The sequence below is a fragment of the Antedon bifida genome, chromosome 7 (genome assembly GCF_963402885.1).
Source record: "Antedon bifida chromosome 7, ecAntBifi1.1, whole genome shotgun sequence".
Lineage (NCBI taxonomy): Eukaryota > Metazoa > Echinodermata > Crinoidea > Comatulida > Antedonidae > Antedon > Antedon bifida.
Genome location: NC_136232.1, coordinates 15280902 through 15305909, shown reverse-complemented (window position 1 = coordinate 15305909; position 25008 = coordinate 15280902). Strand labels below are relative to the sequence as shown.

The window sequence follows — 25008 nt, the reverse complement described above, 5'->3', positions numbered from 1 at the left end:
AAACCTGCAATAAAAAGCAACTAGATTATTAAAATGACGTCAATACAGTTTAACCACACTTACCACTAAACCTCCTCAGAAGCAAAGAAAGGAGAGCGATAATGCCACTGTGAAGTTAACACAATATCATACGCACAGCCAGTATAATTTCTCAAGATGAAAAACCTGACTGACGGACGAAAAAGATGAAAAACCTGACTGACGGACGAAAAAGAATAAAAACAATCAAGATTAAAATTAGTGGTGCCACTCAGTTCAACGGCCACGCCTAGTATCGACTAGGTGATATGGCCTAGTAAACTGCCCACTAATACTTCAAACACTGCAAAAAGTACAACTCCCGGTACGCATCGACTAACCCCGTTGATACGCTAATAAGCAAATATCCAAATGCCACAATACACATCCACGTCAAATAGTGATAATGGGAAATTAAGTGTTCCGAGAGCCGTTTTAATTTAAAAGTTAGCCAGAGCCTTTTTCGATAGGCTATAAATAGAAAGTTACCGAACATTTCGAGCGACACGAGTTCTGACTTCCGTATTTTATAGGCTGTCTAAATTTCCTTTTTAACTCGTTTATATTAAATTATATTGCTGTTTAATTGATTTCTGTGTATTAGGAACATTTATATTGAACAAAAACCACAACAGTACCAATTTTTTTGGATTATGGATTCATTTATTCGAATTCTAAGATAAACGTCTAAGCCAAGTGTAAGCGTAAACAAAGCGAGTCATACGACGAAAACAAGAAAGTGAAAACTAACTAGTTTGTTAAAATAGTTAACATTAATTTGGAACTTTTAAATGAAATTCTGAAAACGGTATAATATAGTCTTATATGTATTTTCTAAGATTTCCAAAAATAAGCTTGGTGTTATTTTTCAAACAAATTCTATAAGGAGTTGAATATAGGTCTGTTTTAAGCGAAAGCATGGTGCGCGTAGGCCTATGGGAGACGCGGCAGGGCTGGAATAATCCTTTTCTTAGGCGAAGAGAATGAGGGAAGATGCGCTTCATCATTGGCCCCTCGATTGTTATTCTTGTTAAGTGGCTGATTCATAATCTTAAAATATGAGGACAAAGGGCTTATAAATTTTGAAATAAAGTGTTGAACTTTCATTTTTCTTAAAATTATTAAGAATTGGGTGGGGGACTGTCTGCAAGCTAGGCCTGGACTGTTTAAATTGGTAAAATACTATAAAATCAATACATTCTTGGGGCTAAATAATTAATGAAATTTCATGATTCCCTTCTTTTTATTATAATAATGGAGCAATAAATGAAATACACACCATTTAACATAAAACCTTTAATATTATCACAAATTAGACAACAAGTTTTGTACATTAAATTAACATCTTTTGTACTAGGCCTTTTTCTATTTATATTTATAATGATTATTTATTGCCGATTTGGAAATCACATTTAAACTTTATAACAATTACCGCACAACAACCAACCTCCGCTTGAACCTTTAAATAAGTAAATTAGGAAAATATCAAGTTTTTAAAGATTAAATGTCCTTTGGCAATAAAAATCTGTAGATATCCATAATTACTGTATGTGTTGTTTCACATATATGCCGGTAAATTAATGAGAAATTGTTGTTGATTAATGCTATTTCTATTGTATTGAAGTATGCAGACAGCTTAAGAACATCCCTCTGTGATCTGTAAAAAAAAACAACATTAAATTAATAATAATCATTATTTAGTTATATTTGTAATCATTTATTTTTATTTCCTTAGGCCTAGGCCTATAAATACGCGCGCCCGACAATGAACACGCGCCAACAATACACGCACTACTCCACTATAATAACAGGCTAAAGCCTAGCTCTCCTAACTGTAAACTAGGCCTAGACTATATTGATTTTTAAATAAAATAAAAGAGGCTTTGTAAAGTTTTATGATTAAAAACAGCTTTCCTATATATTATATAATGTTCTTATTATTTTAAACAGCAACATTTTTAATCTTATGGTGTAAAAAAATGATTTTCAGCAGTAAAATAACCAAAAAGGCACATGTTTAAGCAGCCATTAAAAAAAATAAAAAATAACACCAACAAGATTTTTTTATTAACTACTATTGAAAAATTAAATATCCAGAAAATATAAAACCCACCTTCTCAAAAAGTTAGGTTGTTTTATACAGCCTCAACAAATTAGACGAAATTTTAACATTCGAATACTCTAAAATTGTTTAAAAAACATTGGTGTCATTCACCCTTGTTTGACACAGATATAATGGCTTTGTCGATAAAAAAACAATATCACGTGGTTCGTAGATGCTGTGTCAAAGGTTTTCATGAATTATTCATTAGTAAATAAAACCAAAAGTTCCAATAACTTAATATTTATTTTTAAAAACAAAGTTGCTTCCGGGTAATTATTCACGCTGTCTCGTGTGCAAAAACGATTCGCTGCCGATAGAGGGCTCACTACTTTTTTCCCCTGGTGAATTGAATGTGAATACTGCATGATTAACTTTACCGGTATGTTGTATCCTAATAAATATATCCACTTATAAACTAATACATGCACCGTAAGTACAACAAGTTTAATAGGTTTCAGAGGACGAAATACCTCGCGATCAACGCAATCACGTTAAGAATGCAAAGCAATCAAGGTTCCCGCCTCTCCAAAAAAAAAAGAATTCCGAGCTTTTGCTCGCAGCGCCAATGTTGTGATTTTTAGTCAGCACTGTAATGGCCTAATAAGTACAACAATTATAGGCTTACCTTACTAGTCCCGCTTTCCTGTAAATCACACTAGATTTCGTAGAGCAAGTCCAAGTTAAAGTATATCGGTGTATGTTCCGTCTTGTTCCCTTGGTTTCCTGCTTCGAATAGACCGGTTCGGGCGGCATCGAGGTCCCACGTTAACATTTGCATACCCTGTGTATGCAAATCAGGCTATCAAGGCGACGCCCTCGTTTGGCTGGAGGGGTGGTCTGTTCACCTAGTGGGCGCCATTCACAACAATATTATGATATTAAGATAGGCTATTTATTATAAATGCCTGGCCTAGCTAGGCTAAAGAAGAGTAGCCTAGCCTAGTCTAGTATTAGTAATGTATATATGCATTCCATTGACTTATGGCGGATAGGGCTTAGCAGCAGCAGGCCTGTGATATGCTACCTTTGGTATAGGCCTAGACCTATTTGTTAGTAAAAGTTAAAGATTAGAATACATTCCTTACCTTAGACAGATACTAAGTCTTTCTTTCGCACATATTCTTTCACGAAACGAAGTGTCACTGGACAGTTCGAATGTTTTTGAGTAAACAATCTAGCGCATATGGTCGTACGCGCTAGATGATACGATATTTTAACTACATTTTTTACATGTTTCGTTGGATGTAATGAAAATAAAAAATAGTTGATCTGATGGAATGATGTAAATAAACAAACACTTAAAAAGAATTATGTTTACAGTTCAATTATTTTCATAATTAATAATACATAAAAATGTGTTTACCAATGGACAAATAATCGTGTCAATGACATAGTGCGCATGGTAATGTATGTGGAGTTGTATCGTGGCAATAAAAATGGAGTCAACTCTCGGTAACCCTAATATTAGCAGTAGGGCCTACCCACACTCACAGTAATAAAGTTTATTTGTTTATATATCTAACAGTACCCTACATATTTTATTGTCAAAGTATTGCAATACTATATCTAAAGGTTTTAAGTTTATCCCCCAAGGGCCCACCTACACCTACCTGTGTTAAACCAAATAATTATACTGGGTGACAGAGATTGGAATGTTCCATTCATAACAAATCAATACATTTTGTATAAAACGTATATTAAATCTATCAAAATAGTATTTTTTTAAGAAAATCGTTACATTATGATGCTGTACTCGAGCTGTTCAACCGGTTTTCAGCTATTTAAAACAATTATCGTAGAAGGAGATAGGTAAATGCGAAGCACCCTCGTATTATTGTTTGCAGGTATATTTCAAGATGGACATCCATTAGACAGTGTATACCATGATCGGAAAACACCCCTATTTGGGGCAAATCAGTCAACCTAAATTCGTTTTAATTGTCAATAACTAATAATCTAATTCAATTTAATTAGTAAACAGGGTTACATCAGGTGGTTAAAATCAATACCGAAAGTACGAACCAACTTTATATACCCTCGAGTAAACATTGTAGAAGTAACGCGCGATTTACTGAATTTTGCCCTTGCGTAAATTTATATATAGATTACATTACCACCCGTCAAATCCCTGGTCTTTTCAAGTTCGGTATGTCCTTCGTTGCCAAGCCTACAGTATATGTTGCTTATTTATGCTTAAGAACAGTTAAAGACCTATTCCCTAAAATTTGTGACGTTTTGTAAAAATAATGCATATATATTACTTTGAAAATATTAAACCAGGTCATTCCTTGTCTTAAATGTACGTTTTATGGTAAATTATGATAAAAACAATGCACTACCTAAGTAGCTCGCGGTGAATGTCCTCTCGTTGGCCGTCTTTAGGCTAGCTGGTAAACATCGGTAACGTACGAACATCGTACGCAAGCTATAGGCCTTGCCTGATGTTGTATGTTGTTGCATTAATTATCTTTCTGTTTTTGACAGACCCTGTCGATACAAATTGGGGGAAACCCTGTATTTTTGGTGAAAAGTTAAGAGTCTTCTATTTATTTTGGCCTCACGATCGATTGAAAAGTGGGTGAATTACAGAAGAAAAACAAAAATATCAATCTGCACGCAATGCATGTTGGGATTTATAGCGGGCCGCTAAAATTATTAGAATCGCCTCATTTTTCACATTTTTAACCATTTAAAGACAAAAAAAGTTATCTCAATAGGACCATACAGTATTTATTTTTACATTAATGTAGTTTGTGACCTTAAATTTGATCTAAACAACGTAGGAAATGGGTCTTTAAGAGCATGTCAACATAACGGTGAATAAAACAGCATTAGCAGTGCTAAAAACAAGTGCATAAAGCTTAAGCAAAACATAGGCTATGCAAAAAAGGGGAAAGAGCTCATTATATGCTTAAATGTGCAAAATTAGCTAAAGATATAAATGCTATATTCTGCTTATTTATGCTTTTTATTCTAATAATGTGATCCCCAATTTTTTTTCGCTAAATATATTACTCCAATCGCTGTTGGTGAATGTAGGAAAAGCTATGAGGCTCATAATTTGTTTTATAAATGTATAATCAACAAATTAAAGAATCAACAATTTTTAATTTGTTTTATTTTTCTAACTTTCAGATTAAAGGCTGAACCCACTCATAAACTATGCAATCACACAAGTAGTTGTTTATACAGCTGTGTAGCAGTGAGTATTACACTTTACAGTAAATCAGTTTTAAAGACTTAACCATAGATCAACCTTTAGAAATACTCCAAAAAACACTTCCGTATGCACTTTGTGGTTCAGAGAATTTCACTTCACATTGGTTTAGGATGGTCAAATTTTTGGTTTGTTTACTCATTTTGAAAGTTTGGCAAAAGGTCAGAGTGAAAGGTTGTAAGACCCACCACCGATATTTCTTTAAACGACAACCACTGGTCACAGCAAGGTAATTTTGGTCTCAAATTGATCAGAATATATGCATTCATATTCAGTCTAATGGGACATTGTAGTAAAAAAAATAAATGGAAATGCCATTTCTCACAACTCAGGGGATGTATGTATCTCTGTAACCGTCTACTGGTTGTAGACACTTGAATTTGGTCTTAATTTGTTCGAAATATACATTTTTGTTACACATTTTTATTCTCTAGACCTCAAAGTAGTCCAACAGCCAAATGCCTATTTTTTCCATAACCTTGCAATGTTTTCTATATTTTTTCTTTTTATGGATTTTGTTACTTTTTTACTGGACGGCTGTGATCAGCATTAAGCAATTTACAAAATTAAACAAGAAATATTTCTTACAAAAAACGCCGCTCGCTTGTTGACGTAACAGTTTTATAGATATATTGTCCCCCTTAAAAATATTGTTTATTTCAAATTTGTTTTTGAATGTGTCATTTTATTGTCACGTAATAGTTATTCACGTTAACCAAACAATTATTTACCTGAAAAAAATGTAATTTAAAGCAAAAAAATACTTAAATTGTCTGTCAGACAATGGTTTTGGGTTATAATTAAACGCTTCTTTCTCTTTATATACGTGAATAAATACGTAAAATACAGAAGTGAATAACTTTTGTATTTGAAGTAAAATACAACAAGACATACTTTGATATGTCATAATTCATTGTGCAATTGAAATTGAAAAATAAAAAATACTGAATCTGTAAAAGATGATGTGCTTATTAAATAATTTAAATAAAAATGATGTCTAAATAATATTACTTTATTATACTAAACAGACTCAATTTCTGTAACTTTACTTTATTTTATTGCTAAGGTCAAGTCTGGGGGTCACTTCATCAAGCCTAGATGCTTGGAAGTGAACAAATTGTATCCTATTACAAACAAAAACTTTACTATTAGTATTATATGGACTGTTTTGATAATAATTCCATGATTATCTGACAGCAAATTACAGTATTATAATCGGTCTACATTGACAGTCAAATGGGACTCATTGTAAATACCAGCCTAGACAACCAAAATAATGTTTTGATTATTTGACAGCGAATTATTATAATACTGGCTAGGTTGACAGCAAGAACGAAGTCATTATTTATTGAACAAGATTTTACAGATTACTGCCTACATGCATCTATATAATACTGTATTATCAGCAAATGTTTTCATAGACTCTCTTCTCCCAGAAGTGCTTTGAGGTTTGTTATTTGATCATGACCCATCCTAGTTTACAAATTATCAAAAATGTCGGCCTCTAGAACTATAACTGCTGCTTGCTTATAGCCTCTGAATGAGTAAACCTCATGTTTGAGCAGCAGCGTGAAAACAAAATTTAATTATTACACCTTACAGTAAAAAAGTGTAGAAAGAGGCAGTACATTCAAAGCCGATAACAAAGTATAGTTAGCAGCTTAGAGCCTGTTCACACGTATGGCGTAAGCCCTGGTGTACGCCTTGCGTAGCCTACCCCTTGCGTGTGAACTAGGCCGTGGCGTGCTCAACAAGTGTGCTTTGCGATATATTTGTTTTATATATAAATCCAAAGGCAAATAACTGAAAAAATCAGTGGCTGGATCTCAATGGAGATACAGTACCAAAAAAAAAAAAAAGCGAAAAGCTAAATCAAAACAATAAAGTAAAACAGCCAGAAAAGTTAGCAGAGCTTTTGGGCAACACTAGCCCTTCATCAGTGCAAGTGAAGAATATATATATATGAGTAAGAGATAACTAGATTGTCTGGTTACAGTGCTCGATACCATTGGTAGAGCTAGATATGTATCACAAATAAAAAATAAAACTTGGTTACTTCATAGTACTTTATTGGGTAACGGGACGATTCGGCCCTGAGACGATTCGGCCCGGGACGATTCGGCCCTGGGACGATTCGGCCCTGAGACGATTCGGCACACTTACATTTATCGGCTTTGATATGCATTTTATAAGCATAAAATAAGCTTTTTCCCCAAACTTTATTTTCAGAGAGACTATGGGGTAATACTACTAGGGATAAAGATGCAATAAAGCAAACATTTTGAAAACATTGTCGAAAATGATCAATTTTTAGTCACGCTAATGATGTAAACAAGTTACGCCCTCTGTTGGCCGCTTGGCGAATGCACGAAATAATCGAAGTAATAAATTGAATATAAAATTACGTTTTTTAGTAATTTATTATATATATTATATCAACATTGTCAATATCAATAAAATGCGGATTGTTAAACACCTTTAAAAACTTGATAAATACCCAAAACAATGAATATGAATTTGGTCTAAAGTGAGACGTTTCGGCCCAAAAGTGGGCCGAATCGTCCCACCAAAAGCGGGCCGCATAGTCCCGGGCCGAATCGTCTCAGGGCCGAATCGTCCCTGAACCCTTTATTGACTACAAATTTGTTTCATATGCTAACAAAGCTAACACACTCAACAACCATAACTGACAGTGTGACACAGCTCTACAGGGTTACATAACATGTATGGGCAGGAAGTCGGATTGTTTATTTGTTTATAATTGCCTATTGTTTGTGGTTCTTTTTGTGTTATTAATTAGAAATTTCTATCTATATCTACAAGTAGATACCAGCTCATTTTTGCTGTTAAGTGTGCCTAGTTTAGGTTAAAATATAAAAATGTATTTTTCATATAGACACAAATTACATTGCTTAGTTACATTTGAGTAATTCTGCATATTTTATCATAAAAATCACGAAATGATAATAGGGACTTTACGAAACACAACGGGAAGCCACAGGACGGTGCTCATGAATAATTTATGCATGAGCTTTAATAAAGTGGGTGGAGCTTAGCGTGAAATTCAAGCGATTCAGAAGTGCCTCGCGCCACAAGAGAGGGGAGGAGAGAGATACTGTCGGTTGTCGTCGTCTTCACACAAGGGTGCGTAACTAATAAAAGTCCCTAATGATGGCAGAGTACGATATGTGTAACAGTACATGTTTTTTTGTTGATACAGTTGAACCTCCGTGAGCAGCCACCTGCCGTAAGCGGCCACCGCCCTTAACGGCCGCACTTTCAAAAGCCTGTTTGTTCTTCCTATCTAATTAGTGCATTTGGTACCTCCCGTAAGTGGCCGCAGCCACTTTTTTTAAACTAAAAATTAGATTTTGTGTATGGTAAATTACCTCCCGTAAGCGGCCACCCGAAAAATTCTTATACAATTTTTATAATTATTGTGCTTTATAATATTAGCTATACTGTATTTCGAAGCGGTTTAAAAACATTTCTGTGAAGAACATTCCTGTGTTTTTTAGATGAGATAAGAAAACTCTACAGATTTGTACTGACCATTTTCATATCATAAATGCTTTTATTTTAAAATCTTAAAATCATAAGTAATACTAAACTACCTGATCATAAACAATAAAATACAATTAGCTGGAGAATTTAGAGGCCCATTGCGTTAAGAGCGGTGAAAAAAAAATCATGCATAGCCATAAATCCATGATTGTGACCCTCTATCTATTCTCAAACAAATAAACAAAGGGGATTATGAAGGAGATTATTTTGTACTAAATATTTCTACTTGTCATTTCAGAGCCTCTGTAGACAGTTTGGAATCGGATACCTTATTCAGATGGTCTTCAACATTTTAAAGTCAATGATGAGATTAAATCAAATTCCAAGTGGATTGCTGCATTCACTCTACCATCATGATAATTTTCGTCTTGGTATTTTTCTAGGGTTATATACAGCTATATTCAAGGTATCTATTTTTTCAAATGTAAATCTTAGTCCATGGGCCAGTATCATTTTTTTGCGAAAGCAGTATCAAATTCGTAGCACATGCTACCATACATTTTTGGAAAGCTTAGTATGTCAATTTTTTTAGAAATCCATGATAGCAATGCCAATTGTACAGCTTATTAGTCTATGGAAAATATGCAAACAAAAAAATTGGGGTATAGGTAAGGGTAATTTTTTTTCTAATATTAACTTATAACTTTCAGTTTTTAACAAACAAATTACAATAGATCTTATGCAAACTGATGTTTTCATGAACATATAGACCCAATAAACAAATGGTAATATACTTTTTAAAAATGAATCCAACATTTATTGACATCGTTAAAGGTCACTGACCTTTAATCAAAAATGCAATTTCTTCTAAATTCTTATAAATTTCAATTTTAAACACAAAAATACAAGAAATCTTATGCAAACTAATATTTCCTTAAACATATAGACACAATAAATAAGAAAATTGAAGTTAACATTCTTTCAAAAATGAATATACTGTGCATTATAAAGAAATTTGTTTGTCATTAGTAATAATTGTTGACAATTATGGGGTAAAGAGTAACATTTTTGCAAATAACTTAAGATTTGGTCCCTGGATGTAGCATGATATTGACGCGAATACCGCACTACATCGAGCTAGGCCATGACGATTACACTGCCAGATAACCGCGTACCTATTGTTTAGATAATATAGATATATTTTATTTCCTCAACAAATTGGTGTAAATATTAAATATAGATAGAGCTATAATAAGCAATGAATTTGCCTTCTCACCCAAAGTGTGCTTTTTAGCGGGGCTTCCCCTAGAGGTGTGTTCACATTGAACTTTAACGCAAAACAAAATACCGAGTGAATGATCAAGCAATGGGCGGTTCCGCACAGAGCATCTAACATACGGCAACAAAATGTTATCGTCCTTTAACCCTCTTAGTTCCAAATTCCCGAGAGAGAGCCATTTCCCCTCAACCGTATTCTTTTCAGAACAGCATTTTTGTAATACTCCAGGGAGTTGAAATTTTTCAAACAGTAATTTCATCATTTTATCATAAATGTATGAAAAAATGTTTCTAAAAACAAATATTCCTTATTAAATTTCCTGTAAAATGATGTATAATGTATATTTGTATGATTTATTTTTATTTATGAAATGTATGAATTTAAAAAAAATTCTAATTTTTAATTAAAATTTCCAAGAAATTGCTTTAAAAAATCGTATAAAAACGATAATAAAATGATATTTAGAAAACCCCAACAAACAAATATTTATAATACATACCTATAAATGTATATTTACTTGAACAAAAGTAATAATAGGAGAATTAGATACGAGTTATTTTATTCAAATAAACCGCCATCGTATAATCTTAGCCTAGGCCCAATCAAACCATCCTATCACCATCGTTAGTCTGAGCATGCCCACTATAAGCAAGTTACTCAGGCGAGTAAATTCTGACAACGTGCTGCATGGGCCTACAAACAATTCGTCTCGCGTTGCACATTTTTCAACAAAGGAGTCAGTATTTCCGGTTGTGTGACTAGATACGGAGAACGTGTAATCAACAAACAACATGATTTTGATTAATTAATTAGTTTTTAATTGATATTTCCAAAAGATTTTCCTATAGCGAAAATTTTTTCGTTGACATTTTTCGAAAGAAAATTTTACGCTTGATCGAATAAAAGCTATCCCAGAATCCTCAGACAAGCAGAAGTTAGTGATTATCGCCCTCAAACACAGAAGGTACGTTTGGTGTGTATCGCCGACTAGGGGTTTTCAACGCATGTCCCATATGGTGTCTAACGCCGCCCGTGGCACTAAGAGGGTATGATGTTTAACCGTCAGTATTTTAAAAGTTCTTCACGCTAGATTGACCCATGACCTTTCCGCATTGTATTTATTAATTACAATATTATCTAGTAAAAATATGTAATTATTTATTCAAAACACATTAAAAAAATAAATATAACCATCTAATAAATTATAAACAAACAAATAAAATATGTTTAATCATCTTTGTAGTAATTTAAGGAAAACAGCTATGTGGGCTTTGATGCTCCCCTAAAAACGTTAAAATAAAATGTTGTTTTCATCATGAAGGCATTACTGGAGAAACACCATTAAGTTAGGTTAAAGGAAGTAGTTGCTCGTACGAAATTATGGATAGATTTAGACGGTGTATGCAACGATATTGCCAAAAAACTAGTGTCGAGCAAGATCTCCTAAATTTGTCGTATGAATAAAGATATCGATGATATAAGTTTGCGGTACACCACATATGTTAGTTCTGAAAAGAACTGTTGAGTTTCTCGACGTTTCGATCAATATGCTTTGATCGTCCTCGGGAGTGAGAATGCAGAAAGTCCAGGAAACTTGGAATATAAGTGGAAAAGGGTGGGATTGGTGTGAAAGCCAGAAACAATGGCAAGTTCACACAGTGGAAGGGATTGAAACTAGCTGTAGAAGAGCATTGTTTCTCATGAACAATAGTGAATGGAAACTAGCTATAGGAGAGCATTGTTTCTGAAAGGTGTGAAAAGCAAGATGAGACAAGCTTAAAACAATAGCATTGTCTCGAAGCTGGGTGTAGACTGGTCAAACAAGACCATGTGTCTAGACAGGATTGTGGAATGTAAACTGGCCAGAAACTATGGCATGGTTTACTGTTTGATGAAGATTCTTGTTGAATAAAGATAGCCAAATGTCACTGATAACAAATCCAATATCTTGATGAACAGTGTTGTGTTTGTAGATTTCAATAGCTTTCCTGGTTTGTCTGGAATGCCACGAAGGAACGGTAGCAATTAGTTCAGCATCTTTCCAATTAACTCGATGTTGTTGTTTGTGAGAATGCATAACTATTGATGATTTGTCTTGCTCTCCTCTTCTGGCATGGCCTTGATGTTCTTTGAGCCTGGTTTGAAGGTCACGTCCAGTTTCCCCAATGTATACCTTTCCACATTCACATAAAATACAGTATACACCAGGTTGGCTGTGTTTAGATGGTTTGTCCTTGTGCGTTTGAAGACACTGTGAAATACTTTTATGTCAGCGTTTTGTAGTACTCGCTGGATAAGATGAGAAAGCTGTCCCAAATATGGTAAACATACAGACTTTCTGAACTCTACAACATCGCTGATGTTGGTTGATGATAAAAGTCTTTCCTGTTGTAACCATTGAGTTCCAATGCTTTGTTGACATATTGTATTTCTTGTTGAAGACACTTTTTGTCGCTGATGGTGTGCGCTCTTTTGATGAGTTTTACAAACTGATTTCTTCGTTGACGGGTGGTGGAAAGATCGCTTACGTAAATATCTGTCCGTGTGAGTGGGTTTGCGATAAACTTTGGTTTACATTTGCTTTTATTGCACCCCTAAACTAAATGACAATGTATTTTTTGTAGTAAGCGGCCCACAGTTATTTATTATTCTCCCACCCGGTTTGGGCTAAAAAAAATTGTTTTATGAGAGTGCTATTTCTGGGCATCTAGAGGTGCCATCATTCACTTTGGGTTTGACTCTCCAGCTGGTTAGGTCAGATGCAAAATTCACATTCACCTTGACCAATTAAAAAGCGTTCTGCTGGCTCAGGCATTAAATGGTATGATAATACTGTACAACGTAATAATAATAATTCACAAAAATAATACAATTTAGCTGATTGTTAGCCTAATTTGCATATAAAGGAGTAGTCGCTCTGAACATACATGCATACACATATTTTTTCTTTTTAATATGTGCACATGTATTTCAATGTGTAGAGCCTCATTTATAGGTCCTGTCCCATTGTTTTACATTTTGTTCCTATTAATGTTTTTGTTTTTTTTAAGGCGAAATAAATGATGATAAACCGTAGGTTTAAATTTTAGTTGTTAATGTGCACTGTAATATTACTTACTGAATCTTGAGCAGATGTAATTTAATCCTTCATTTGAGAATTGTTTTATGAAATTAAGACACATACACACAAATCTGTTGTCCTCTATTTTTACTGAGGACTAGGCATCAATACTGATTTAAATGAAAACTTTTAAAGGTTTTTACAATAATGGGATAGTGTTTAACTATTAGGAGCTGTCTTTGGCTGCAAGATACAAAATGTGTTACAATGTCTTATCCTTTTTTATGCAGACTCTATGTTGTACATTCAGGTGGTTTAGAAAAACAGATCATCCAATACATGGATTAATAGCAGGTAAGTCAAATTGGTATTGTACCTGTAGTAGGATGTTCTTTTTTATATTATATATTAAATAAGAGCAGCTTGCCAATATTTTCATTGTATGTTATAAGGTGCTTTCGGTAGGTTATTTAAACCGACAAGAATGCTTTTAGATTTTGACCATCATTTAGGCGTGTTTGACATCAACCGTTCTAATTAGTGCATCTAATTCATGAGATAGACCACATCAAAGATAGTGTAGTAGGAAGATGTCACACTTCTCTTAAAAATTAGAGAACCTCTCACAACGAGTAGGTATAGAAGAATCCGAAACATGAGGATCGCAATGGCAAATCACTGCGAAAATTGTATTTTCGGCAATAAATTGTAAAAATAAGTCAGAAAACAACATCAAACTTCTATTTTTTTGTTTTTTATTATACAAAGATAAAAATTAATAAGATGTTTTCATACTGTTTTTGGATCTTTTTAATTGTCAATACATTTAGTTTGAGTGAGTTTTAGAATGACATGACTGTACACACTGAGCTAGGATCAGAAGGAGGCCTATGCGCACCTGTAGATGCATTCATGAATTGGTACTGATCATCTCGTACCCAAACCAATCCGTACCCATAAAAACTCTTATCCACCTTGGTAAACCCCATAAGTCATAATGCACATTTTACATTTTTTCAACGATGTGACAGGAAAAGAGGGTCAAAATTAAAGTTTAAAATTGTTAAAATCTTCAATCGTTAAAGTAAGTTCAACGTAAAGTTGCGTAAAGTTGCATTGAATGGCCAGATTCAACAATTTTACAGGAAAAGGGGGTAAAAAATCAATAATACAAATCGTTAAAATCTGAAATAGTTAAAGCCTGTTTTCATGTCGATCGTTAAGTTGTGTTGAGTTTACAGATTCAACGATGTGACAGGAAAAGAGGGTCAAAATTAAGGTTTAAAATCGTTAAAATCTTCAATCGTTAAAGTTAGTTCAACTTTACGATTATGATCGTTATGATCTTTAAAACTGACCAATCAAATGATCCACAAATTACGTCAATGCAGTTTGTGAAAAAATGTGTACGCGCTGACAATTCTTGAATTTTTACAACGCGACAATGTTTTTCACCTTATTTGTACACTTTAAGGTCTGATATTTAAAAAAAACAAGTGCAAGTCAAATTAAATTATAATATAAAGCCAATTAAATTTAATATTTGTCTTTAGTGTAAGCCTAGATTAAGATATCAATGAAAGCATGTCATAGGCTGTGTTTAAGCATCAAAACCCGTAACTTTTTCAATTTTCACGCGGGCCCAGCTGCGCGTGGCCGGCCTTGGTTTTGTAATACTTCACGTCCGCGTGTCCCAGCAACGCTCGAGAGAACCAAGAGACTATGAACGATAGCGTAAAAATGTGTAAATATTAGCGGTCCGACTCGATCATCGTCATCACTATTTTATTTTCAACTTTAATGATTTTAACCTCAACGCAACTTAATGATTGACAGGAAAACAGGCTTTATAAAGAATCATAAATTCTACTAAGATTTTCTATAAAGCAATTTCTATAGAACTCTATGGAGCTATATAGAATCTATAAATTCTTTAAAACATTTCTATAGAAATTATCTGTTTCTATAGATTGACATAGAATTCTATCAAAAATATAGGTAGAGTTTTATAGAACATTTTTATAAGTATCTGTGGTTAACCATCTTGAGGGTTGATTCATGGAAAAGGGAAAATCAAAGTTTCTTTGTGATCTGGACTCTTTCCGATTAATTCTGTGTGTTTACATTGACATGGTTGGTTAGACAACTTTGTTCGTTAACAATATTGCCTTGACAACGACTTTTTCCGGTTCAAATTTGTCCGCCGGAATGGTGTCCATGGATGTTTATTCGATGGTATAAGTTGGATTCGTACTTTCGGTATTGATTTTAACCACCTGATGTAACCCTGTTTACTAATTAAATTGAGTTAGATAATTAGTTATTGACAATTAAAACGAATTTAGGTTCAACGATTTGCCCCAAATAGGGGTGTTTTCCGATCGTGGTATACACTGTCTAATGGATGTTTATCTTGAAAAATACCCGCACACAATAATGCGAGGATGCTTCGCATTTACCTATCTCCTTCTGCAATAATTGTTTTTAATAGTTAAAAACCGGGGAAACAGCTTGAGTACAGCATCATAATGTTGAAGACAAACCAAATTTCTTTAAAAAATACAATTTAATAGATAGATAGATAAATAGATTTCTTATACGTTTATACAAATGTTTTGCTTGGCAATGAATCGAAGATTCCAAACTCTCTTTCAAGTGTCAATTCCCCCAGGCGTAATAAATCAGTGCCTAACAAATTCCACTCATAACAGAAATCATCCATTAAAAAAATCTGTGACTGCAGAGGTTAGATAGGTATTTTTGTACAGATAATGAGCTAGCGTTTTCGCTATACAATCAAGTTTATTATTGCAGTTCCACCACCACTACCACCTCGCGCACCCCCATTCAATGCCAGTAGCGTTGTAAAGTCAGTACAGGTTAACAAAAATGTATAGTAACAATGAAAATGCTAATAAACTTATAAATAATAACTGAAGTGACGTTGTAAGATTTTATAAAATTTTATAATTATGAAGATACCATCATCAAATAACAAGACACGAATGTGTGTAAATATTTATTTGTGTGCTTTTTCCCAATGTGTATTTAACAGACTTTGCATTTAATTATGTGTGTTTACATTGACATGCTTGGTTAGACAACTTTGTTCTTTGACCAAAACATCGTACAATATTGCCTTGACAACGACTTATTCCGGTTCAAATTTGTCCGCCGGAATGGCGTCCATGAATTACAAACGTATCACGCAGTTATCTACCTTGCGCCACGTAGCAGTGCTATACAATCTTTGGTATAACTGGCTAATCTAGTTAAACCCGTAGCCTATATACTTCATGAAATGTGGATAAATAACAGATCAGCATACAAAAACGAAAATTGATGGTTAATGGTCACACTGACACAACGGACAAATAGTTTTGCACATTTATTGATTATGTAATCGAGGCGTTTGATGAAGGTTTGTGAGTTTTCCATGTAATTTCACTCTACCCTGGTTCAATCAATACAAAATGTCTGTGGTCGTGTTGTAAATACACATTGTAAACTTGGCATAAACATATGGATTATACTAACAAATTGAAACTCGGGAAGTTTCAAAATGTGTCGGGAATGGGGGTTCGCTGTAATGCCGAGCGATACATGTTTGTAAATTTCTAAGACTTGCAAATGAATTGTTAAAATGTTATCATGACTATAATAGTCCACGTGTGTGAGGAAGAGGAAAAATGTATGATCGTTTTGCTCATTGGTAGCATGCTGCATGAGAGTGTCTTTCCGGCCAATTAGAGGTGCCATTTATCATAAATGTTATGTGCGAAAGTACCATTTCCGGCCATCAGGGGTGTCATTTAACAAAATTCGGCAGTGACCCAAATACTTAGTGTCCGAACCCCCCCTTGACAGATCCTGGCTACGGACCTGGAGAGGCTATATGATAGGGCCTAACTATAAAATATGAATCAAAGCACGATTTTACAGTAATAATTTCACATAGGGCAGTGTCTATCTTCTGTCTGGTGCTAGGCGAAAAAATATCATGCGCGCACACACGTTATGCAAGCAGTACGTGTCGTGTCATGAATGTGCGCCAATGTACTCTACTTAAATTATCATTATTATTAATTATTACAGTATTGTTGTCGCTGCTGTTGTCATACACAATTCACTAAAATTATTACCGGTATATTATTAAATAAGCAAGAGATATTTCTTACAAAAAACGCTGCTCGCTTGTTGACGTAACAATATTTAAAGATATATTGTCTCCTTAAAAAATGTTTTTCAAAGTCACATAATAGTTATTTACTTTAACCAAAAAACTGATCAGAAAAAAAAATGTACCTGAAAAAAATGTAATTTAAAGCAAAAAATACTTGGCCAGTGAGGTGCTATAAAGGGACATTCAAGTGTGAATAAATTGTATAATATTACAAACAAATCTTTTTAGTATGGACTGTTTGATCATAATTCAATGATTATCTGATGGCGAATTATTATATCAGCCTAGATTGACAGTCAAATGGGAGTCATTTGACAGTGAATTATTATAATACTGACAACATTATTTTAAAAGATTAGATCAAACAAAAATTATTTACTTGAAAAAACTGTAATTTAAAGCAAAAAATGGATTTTTGGTTGAATTTAACCGTTATTTTGTCATTTATTATAAGTGAAAACATTATTTTTTAGGATTTTTTTTTCTACGGAAGTGATTAACTTTATTAAAACTACAAAATACCCTATTCAAAGTCTGATTTAATTAAATTTCATTTTTTCATGTTTTTGAAGGACAATACATCTTTAAATTAAACCAGATTGTTTCATTATTTTGTAGGATTTGCTGCAGGTCTCTCAAGTGTTTTCTACAGAAGTACTACTACAACACTCTATTTTCTTTTAAAGATTCTACAGGTTTGAATAATTTTACTTTATACTTCATTGTTTGAAAAGACATCTTGTTATCTTAGTTGGACTTCGGACCTGTTTCTGCTGCATAGAAATAACCGCTTAAAATTGGTGTGATAACTCCATTTTCTTGGGAGCAGAAACAGGACAAATTTGTGGTAACCGGTTAAAAGGCAGCACAAAATAACTGGTTAAAAACAGCCATTTAACAGGTTATAGCTGGGTGACTTTTAGCTGCAACACAAAATAACGGTTATTGATTTACAGTGCTGACCCTGAGTCAACTACACTGCAGTAACGTTTGAATTAACTGCCAGGACCAATTGCATTTTGGGTAACGATTTTTGTCAAGACCACCTACTGATTTGACTGGTTATTTCGGAGCAGAAATTGAGCAGAAACGTGGTCATTGTTATTTTAAATTTATTTTAAAATAAACGGTTAATTTTCGTTATGCAGCAGAAACAGACCCTTCGATACAATCTTATTAATAGTATACCATGGAGTTATTGCTTGGAGACAACCTACTGTACTATCATTGCATCGCTGCATTGCTTATATTACTGATTGCTCAATCCAAAATGTTTTCATTTCAAACACTGTCACACAGCATGTCTCTCACTCACTCTAGCTTTCCCATATTTACCACGGCAGATAGAGTAACATACATTTCTGCAGCAATACAATATAGTTCCATATTTCCCTATTAGAATCCTTACGCGATTGTATAGAAAGTTAGTACGTACAGTACATTCGGTACTGATTTTAACCACCTAATGTAACCCTGTTTTCTAAATAAGTTTAGTTAGATAACTAGTTATTGACGATCAAAACAAATTTAGGTTAAACAATTTGCCCTGAATAGGAGTGTTTTCAGATTTGGTACACACTGTCAATGGTTGTTTATGGCACGCCAGGACGGACATAACTATGCTAAGTTGACCTCGCTTGTGTTATGTTGATATAGCTCGTGTTGAGTCTACACATCGCTCGTGTTGAGTTTACAAAGCGCTCGTATTATGTTGACATCGCTCATGTTATGTTTACACAACGCTCGTGTTGTGTTTACACAACGCTCGTGTTGTGTTTACACAACGCTCGTGTTGAGTTTTACACATCGCGCATGTCATGTTTTTTACACATAGTGAGAGTCAAGTTTGTACACATCGCACGTGTTGATTTTATACATATCACGCGTGTCAAGTTTTTATGCATCGCGCATGTTATGCCGTGTTTTTGCACATCGCTCACGTCGCGTTTACACATCTAAATCAAATATAAATATAATTTGTTCGAAAAATAGGCCTTATGTCAGCCATGATATTAATGTTTACCTGTTTACTTCTGAATTTTGGAAGTATTTTTTTAATTAAAAAAGGGTGACAAACCTCAGAAAAGTGGTTTAATAGGTACACAATTATAGTATAACATAGGCCCAGATATATTTCGATTATAGTATAGTACAGTATTTTATATTAATATTAATAGGCAGTGCTTGTAATGTCACCGAAAAAAAGAGAGAGAGAAAATAGTTGTTATTAATGAAGGATAATCATAAAATAGCATCATTTTCAACTTTATTGGTTATCCGCTCTGAAAATAACCTCATGTTATTGTCAGGATCTTTTTTTAGTTATCCGCTACAAGTGGATAACTCCTTGTAATTGTCTTGTTTCTTTTTCTATGTTTTGTTGTTGTTTTTGTTGTTTGCAATTACGCATATTTAAAATTTTAAAATGCGCAAAATTAATTTCTAATCAATTTCTCATGCATTTCAGGTCATTTTGAGCATTTCAAAATTCTCAAATTTTTTTGCGTTTTGCACATGCACGTCAGCTCGTACAAAGCATAAAAAAATCGTTTTTGCAATTGATTTTTGTTTTTCATACCTTTTGAAGAATAGGTAATTTAATGCAAATTTGTGCAAAAATATACCTATTTTTAATCAGTTATAGCTCCTCAGGATGGCCGGTTACCCACATTTAAAAAAATTTTTTATGGAAGCTAATGAGTTTGTACCAATTTGTATTTACAAGATGTTCTGACATCACCATATGGCCACTCAAATTTTAAAGATAGAATTTTTTTCACTTTTGTACTAGTTAATCCAATTTAATAGAGCGCATCGTGCTAATGCGTACCCCATTTTCTCCTAGATTTTAATACATTCTTTCTCAATCAATTCTCTTTCACATGAGTTACAAACAGTTTAATTTTTATTACGTCATCATATAAAAATATTAGAATAACGTGAGTTACTTAATTTCATCTTCACAGTATATTTTAATCTGTTATAGCTTATCGGAATGAAAAGTGACCCATGTGATTAAAACTTTTTATGGAAGTTGTTAAATTATAGATATGAATTCATATACAAATTTTGTCTAAATGATCCATGGTCCATGTATACTGATAAAATGTTGACCAGACGTTAACCTAGAGTATGTTCTATGTTACAAATATTCCAAAGATTAGGAGCATTTACTGTAATTATGCTTTGTTCATTTTGATGTTTATTCTTTTGTAAATTTGGATTTTACAATCCAAGATTTTTAGTTTTAGTTAAACTCTTGTTGTTAACTGATAATTTGATTTTTGTATGATGTCTTACGGCCTTGAGGTGACCAAGTATTACCGTGATTAAATAAAGTTTTTATTAATATTATTATCCTTATTTTTAGACGAGGGATGTTTTATCAATTTTTTGTACAGCACTTGTTTCTTTTGCTAGACTTTAATAGTCCTGAGCTCATCCATCCATGGTTATTTGAACTTTTTATACTTTACTTTATAAAAAAATTTCTATTATATAATTCCTCGAAAGTGTTGATAAATGCATTGTAAGCATCATCGAGATTTGTCCTTGCATAGACGTCAACCCAATCAAGAGGTAATAAGTCATCATATAGTTTAATTATATTTCGTTCGTTCATTGCATATTTATGAGGTTCTATATTACCGGTTTTTGCGTTGATATGTTTGTCAGGCATGGAGTGGGTAATTTGGTATACTGGTAAATGATCATATATGTTTATACCTGATAATATTTGATCAGAAAGTGTATTGGAGAAAATGTTATCAATTAATGAAGATGTGTTGTTTTGTATTCTAGGGGGTCTTGAAATCGGTGGGTAAAAGGAATGCGACATCATTACTTCTAGAAAATCATTTCTAAATTAATGTTAAAATCACCCATCATGTGGCATGATTTTCCCTCGATATCAGTAGTATATAGAATATTGTCTAGTGATCTATTAAAAAGTTCTATATTCGTATCAGGAGGTCTGTATATGATACCAACAACTGTATTGTTACATTTTTTTTCAATTATTTCAATAAAAATAAATTCACAAGATTCAATACATAGATCTTTTCTCTCCTTTATATCTATTTTAGAAGAAACAAACATACCAACTACCCCTCCTTTACGGTTCTTCCTATCTAATGAGGAAGTCATAGCTCGATGTATTGTTTAGCCATGTTTCCGATATACCTATTATTGTAAAGGAGTGGTTGATTAGGTTTAGGTATGTAGTTAGTTTATCAATGTGTTTATGATACTTCGAATATTATAAATTTAAAACTGTACTTTTGTGTTTAAAGCTTACAATATTAGTATTCTGCCTTCTGCGTCAACATATTTTATGTTCAAATCTTCTAAATCTAAGCCTGGCTTAAATAGAATGGATACACCTCTGCTATTTGTTTTTCCAAAACTATTACAAGATTCTCCTTTCCATATTTTATTATAAACATTAATATTGGCTTTGTCAAAATAAGTTTCTTGTAACAAAATTATATCAATTTTTTGCTCTTCAAACCATTAACATTCAAAGAGATTAGTTGTAGGGGCCGATTTTTATGTTGTTTTCCATACGTTATTATATATTTTTTCTTTGTTTTATCATAAAAAAAATCAATTTACCGTACTTTTTAATACATATTTTAAAAAAAAGGTGTCATTGTAAACATAACACCATCTTTTAACTTACAGAGTCCGATTTCTTCTCTTTCTTTTCCAGATTATTTTCACCACTGTATTTTTCTTTCTTTTGCTTGCAGCAAAACTTTGTCTAGCTGCTGCAACACCTTCATATTTGTCTTGTTCTGGTACAATATTTGTGGCAAAGTCTGTAATTGGTCGCATTCCTTTCGTACTTTTCGCTGTTTTTTCTGATGTTTTGTTTTCCTGATCGCCCTTTTTTTTCCACTCTTTTTTGCTTTCTTTTTCTCTTTTTTTGCTGTTTGAGTTGAATGCTGTCCTGTCTGTGTGTCGTCATCGCTGTTAATTGTTCTTACCCTTTCGATAGCTTCTCTCATTATCTGTTGTACTTTCTCGTCCAGTTCCAAAGAATCGTTGGTATTTGCTTTTTCATTTAAAAACTCTTGACACTTACTTGAGACATGTACAAGCTTGTTACAGGTATAACATCTTATTTCTTTTAACTTTGTTGGACATTCATATACTTTATGACCCGGCAAACTGCATTTTAAGCATTTCGTATCACTTTCTGGTCCTTATGAAAAAGCCTTGCGTTGAAGGAATTAACTTTAAAGAACCTTGGGAGGTTGTCTTTAAAGGGTTCAACAAACACAGCACGATCTCCATTTAGAAACCGAGATAGCTTTCCATTTATTAAAAATTTTATGTATTGCACATCACTAATTCCCTTGCATCCAAATGTTTTCAGCGTATCTGTGATCTCCTCATCTCTTACAGACAGAGGTATGTCTTTGATCAACAAGCAGGTTTTTATGTTTTCTCTTAAAAATGGGTTTCTATCATGCACATTAATGAGTTTACCTTTGATGTTCAGCCCTGATGTTATAACTTTTACCCTTTCAGTATGGTCATTAACATATATCCTCCATAAATTCCTCACTTTTTGGGCTCTGACTAGAAAGTCACAATTTGTAACCTGATTCAGCGCAAAGAAAATATCCTCTTCCTTTAGGTATTCATCTTCCTTAGATCTAATATCTTCATCTTTAACAAAGATCGGTTTAACATTATTAATATTAGGATTACCGTGCTCTAAAGTCGCCATGTCAACTTGTGTTTGGCGAAACAATAGGCTTTAATCTTTACTTATTGAAGTCTTGTCTATGATCGTTTTAACAAGAACAGAAGATCGTATCTTGACCTGCATAAATTATGTAGAAAAACGAGGCCTAAACCATCCAAATGTAAAAAAATAAATCACAACAATCTTCCACTTTCACATTCATCATGCTTGTTTTTGAAGTTTTTAGGTATGCTTTGTCCTATATCAAAGTTTTGTCTGCTGTTAACTGTAAGGATAATTAGGAATTTAAATACCAGTGCAAGTCCACATTTAAGATGGAAAAAATATATATATATACTATACCCCTGCCACATGCATATATTATACACAATATTGTACATTTCTATTTTTAGTAGAATTCATTGACTTCCATGATCTATAATTTACCAGAATGTTTATTGTATTTTATCAATGCTTGATACTATTGTGTTGTATTTTTCATATTTAGGGAGTATTTATTTTTACATATTATAAAAAAATATAAACACCTTCCCCAAATAAATGCCTCCTGAATAAAGACGTCGTCTCTCCCTAAAAACCCTCCTGAACAATGTTTTCAAATTAAAATATTGTAAAAAATATTGTATTTAAAATTGTAGAATGTTTATGAAAATTGTGTAAGAGATGGTTATTTTCCACCTATTCCCTATGGAAACACTATACTGTATGCACTTTCAACATCACTTGTACTCCATGCTGTAAGTTAAACTTATCTTTCAATTTATATTTTCTAACATTAACAAATAACTTATATGACCATGCTCAGGAAATCTTTTTAACGTGATAACAATTGTTTGTCATGGTGTAAGTCAATTAAAATAAATAAGTTTGTAGGCCATTTCAGTTGTGGAAAGAACATAAATTTCTCAGTAGTGTAGTACAGCATTCAATCATTTTATCTATATTTTAATTGAATAGTTTAATTTCTTATGTCAAAAATGTTGCTATATATTAACTTTTATTTATACCTATAGTCTGTATTAGAACCTCATCATATTCGGCCATCCTATTGGAGTTTTCTACTACGACTTACTGGTAACAAGTATGTACAATACAACAACATTACTTATTTTGCTTTTTATTACTTTATATTTATCTTTTATTTTTCAATTCTAAACATACTGTATTTATGTAATATTTTAAACCACTTGAAAAATGTAGTTTATTCATTTTAACATTGTTTATACATGGTTATCATGTCATGGATTTCTTGGTTTTTATTTCAGATTCAGACAAATGAACCGTAAACTATTAGACCAAATGGGAACACATGCATCTCAACTTTACCCTGATGACTGGCCAGATTATGATCTAAGATTTACATCTCTACAACCACAATAATTTGACAGTAAAATAATAAAAACAACTATTACTACTACCACCAATAAAAATAATAATCAAACTTATTACAAACCTATTATTACAATACAACAATCAAATCAGTTTTTTAAGAACTATATTCAAGGGTTTTATTCAATAAAACGAAAATTTACATTGTAGCCCAAAGGCTAAATTGTGTAAAATTTTACAAAATATTGCACATATAAAAAAGTTATCACATTAAAAGAACATCTTTTATTAAAATAAAATTAGAAAAAGTACATAATATGAAAATGAGAAAAACATTGAAAAATCAAAGAAATTGTTACAAATCATGGCCTAATAAAATATCTGTATTAAAACTTATGTATTATTTGTTTATTATTTCACATTGGTTGATGACGGCAACTTTGGCTAAATGTAATTATTCTTTATTATTCAACAGGTTAATTAGGTATGGTAAAGGGCTATTTTTATATCGTTTAGTTTTACATTTTATTTGTTGATATGGGTTGGTCTTTCTTAAGTTGTATGGTTTATTTCTAGGCTGTAGCCATGATTGAAAAT

The 25008-nt window shown here is 32.9% G+C and overlaps 1 protein-coding gene across 1 annotated transcript in view; it reads left to right on the top strand.

Moving 5' to 3' along the window:
• Positions 1-24676, top strand: part of LOC144849198 (transmembrane protein 135-like) — a 45311-nt gene extending 20635 nt beyond the window's left edge. The window contains exons 8-14 of the mRNA XM_078706243.1: positions 5258-5324; positions 9142-9309; positions 13474-13537; positions 17985-18061; positions 23721-23819; positions 24096-24163; positions 24348-24676. Of these exons, the coding sequence (XP_078562369.1) occupies positions 5258-5324; positions 9142-9309; positions 13474-13537; positions 17985-18061; positions 23721-23819; positions 24096-24163; positions 24348-24462 (658 nt within the window). The 3' untranslated portion in view covers positions 24463-24676. The remainder of the gene's footprint in view (positions 1-5257; positions 5325-9141; positions 9310-13473; positions 13538-17984; positions 18062-23720; positions 23820-24095; positions 24164-24347) is intronic.
• Positions 24677-25008: the final 332 nt, after the last annotated feature.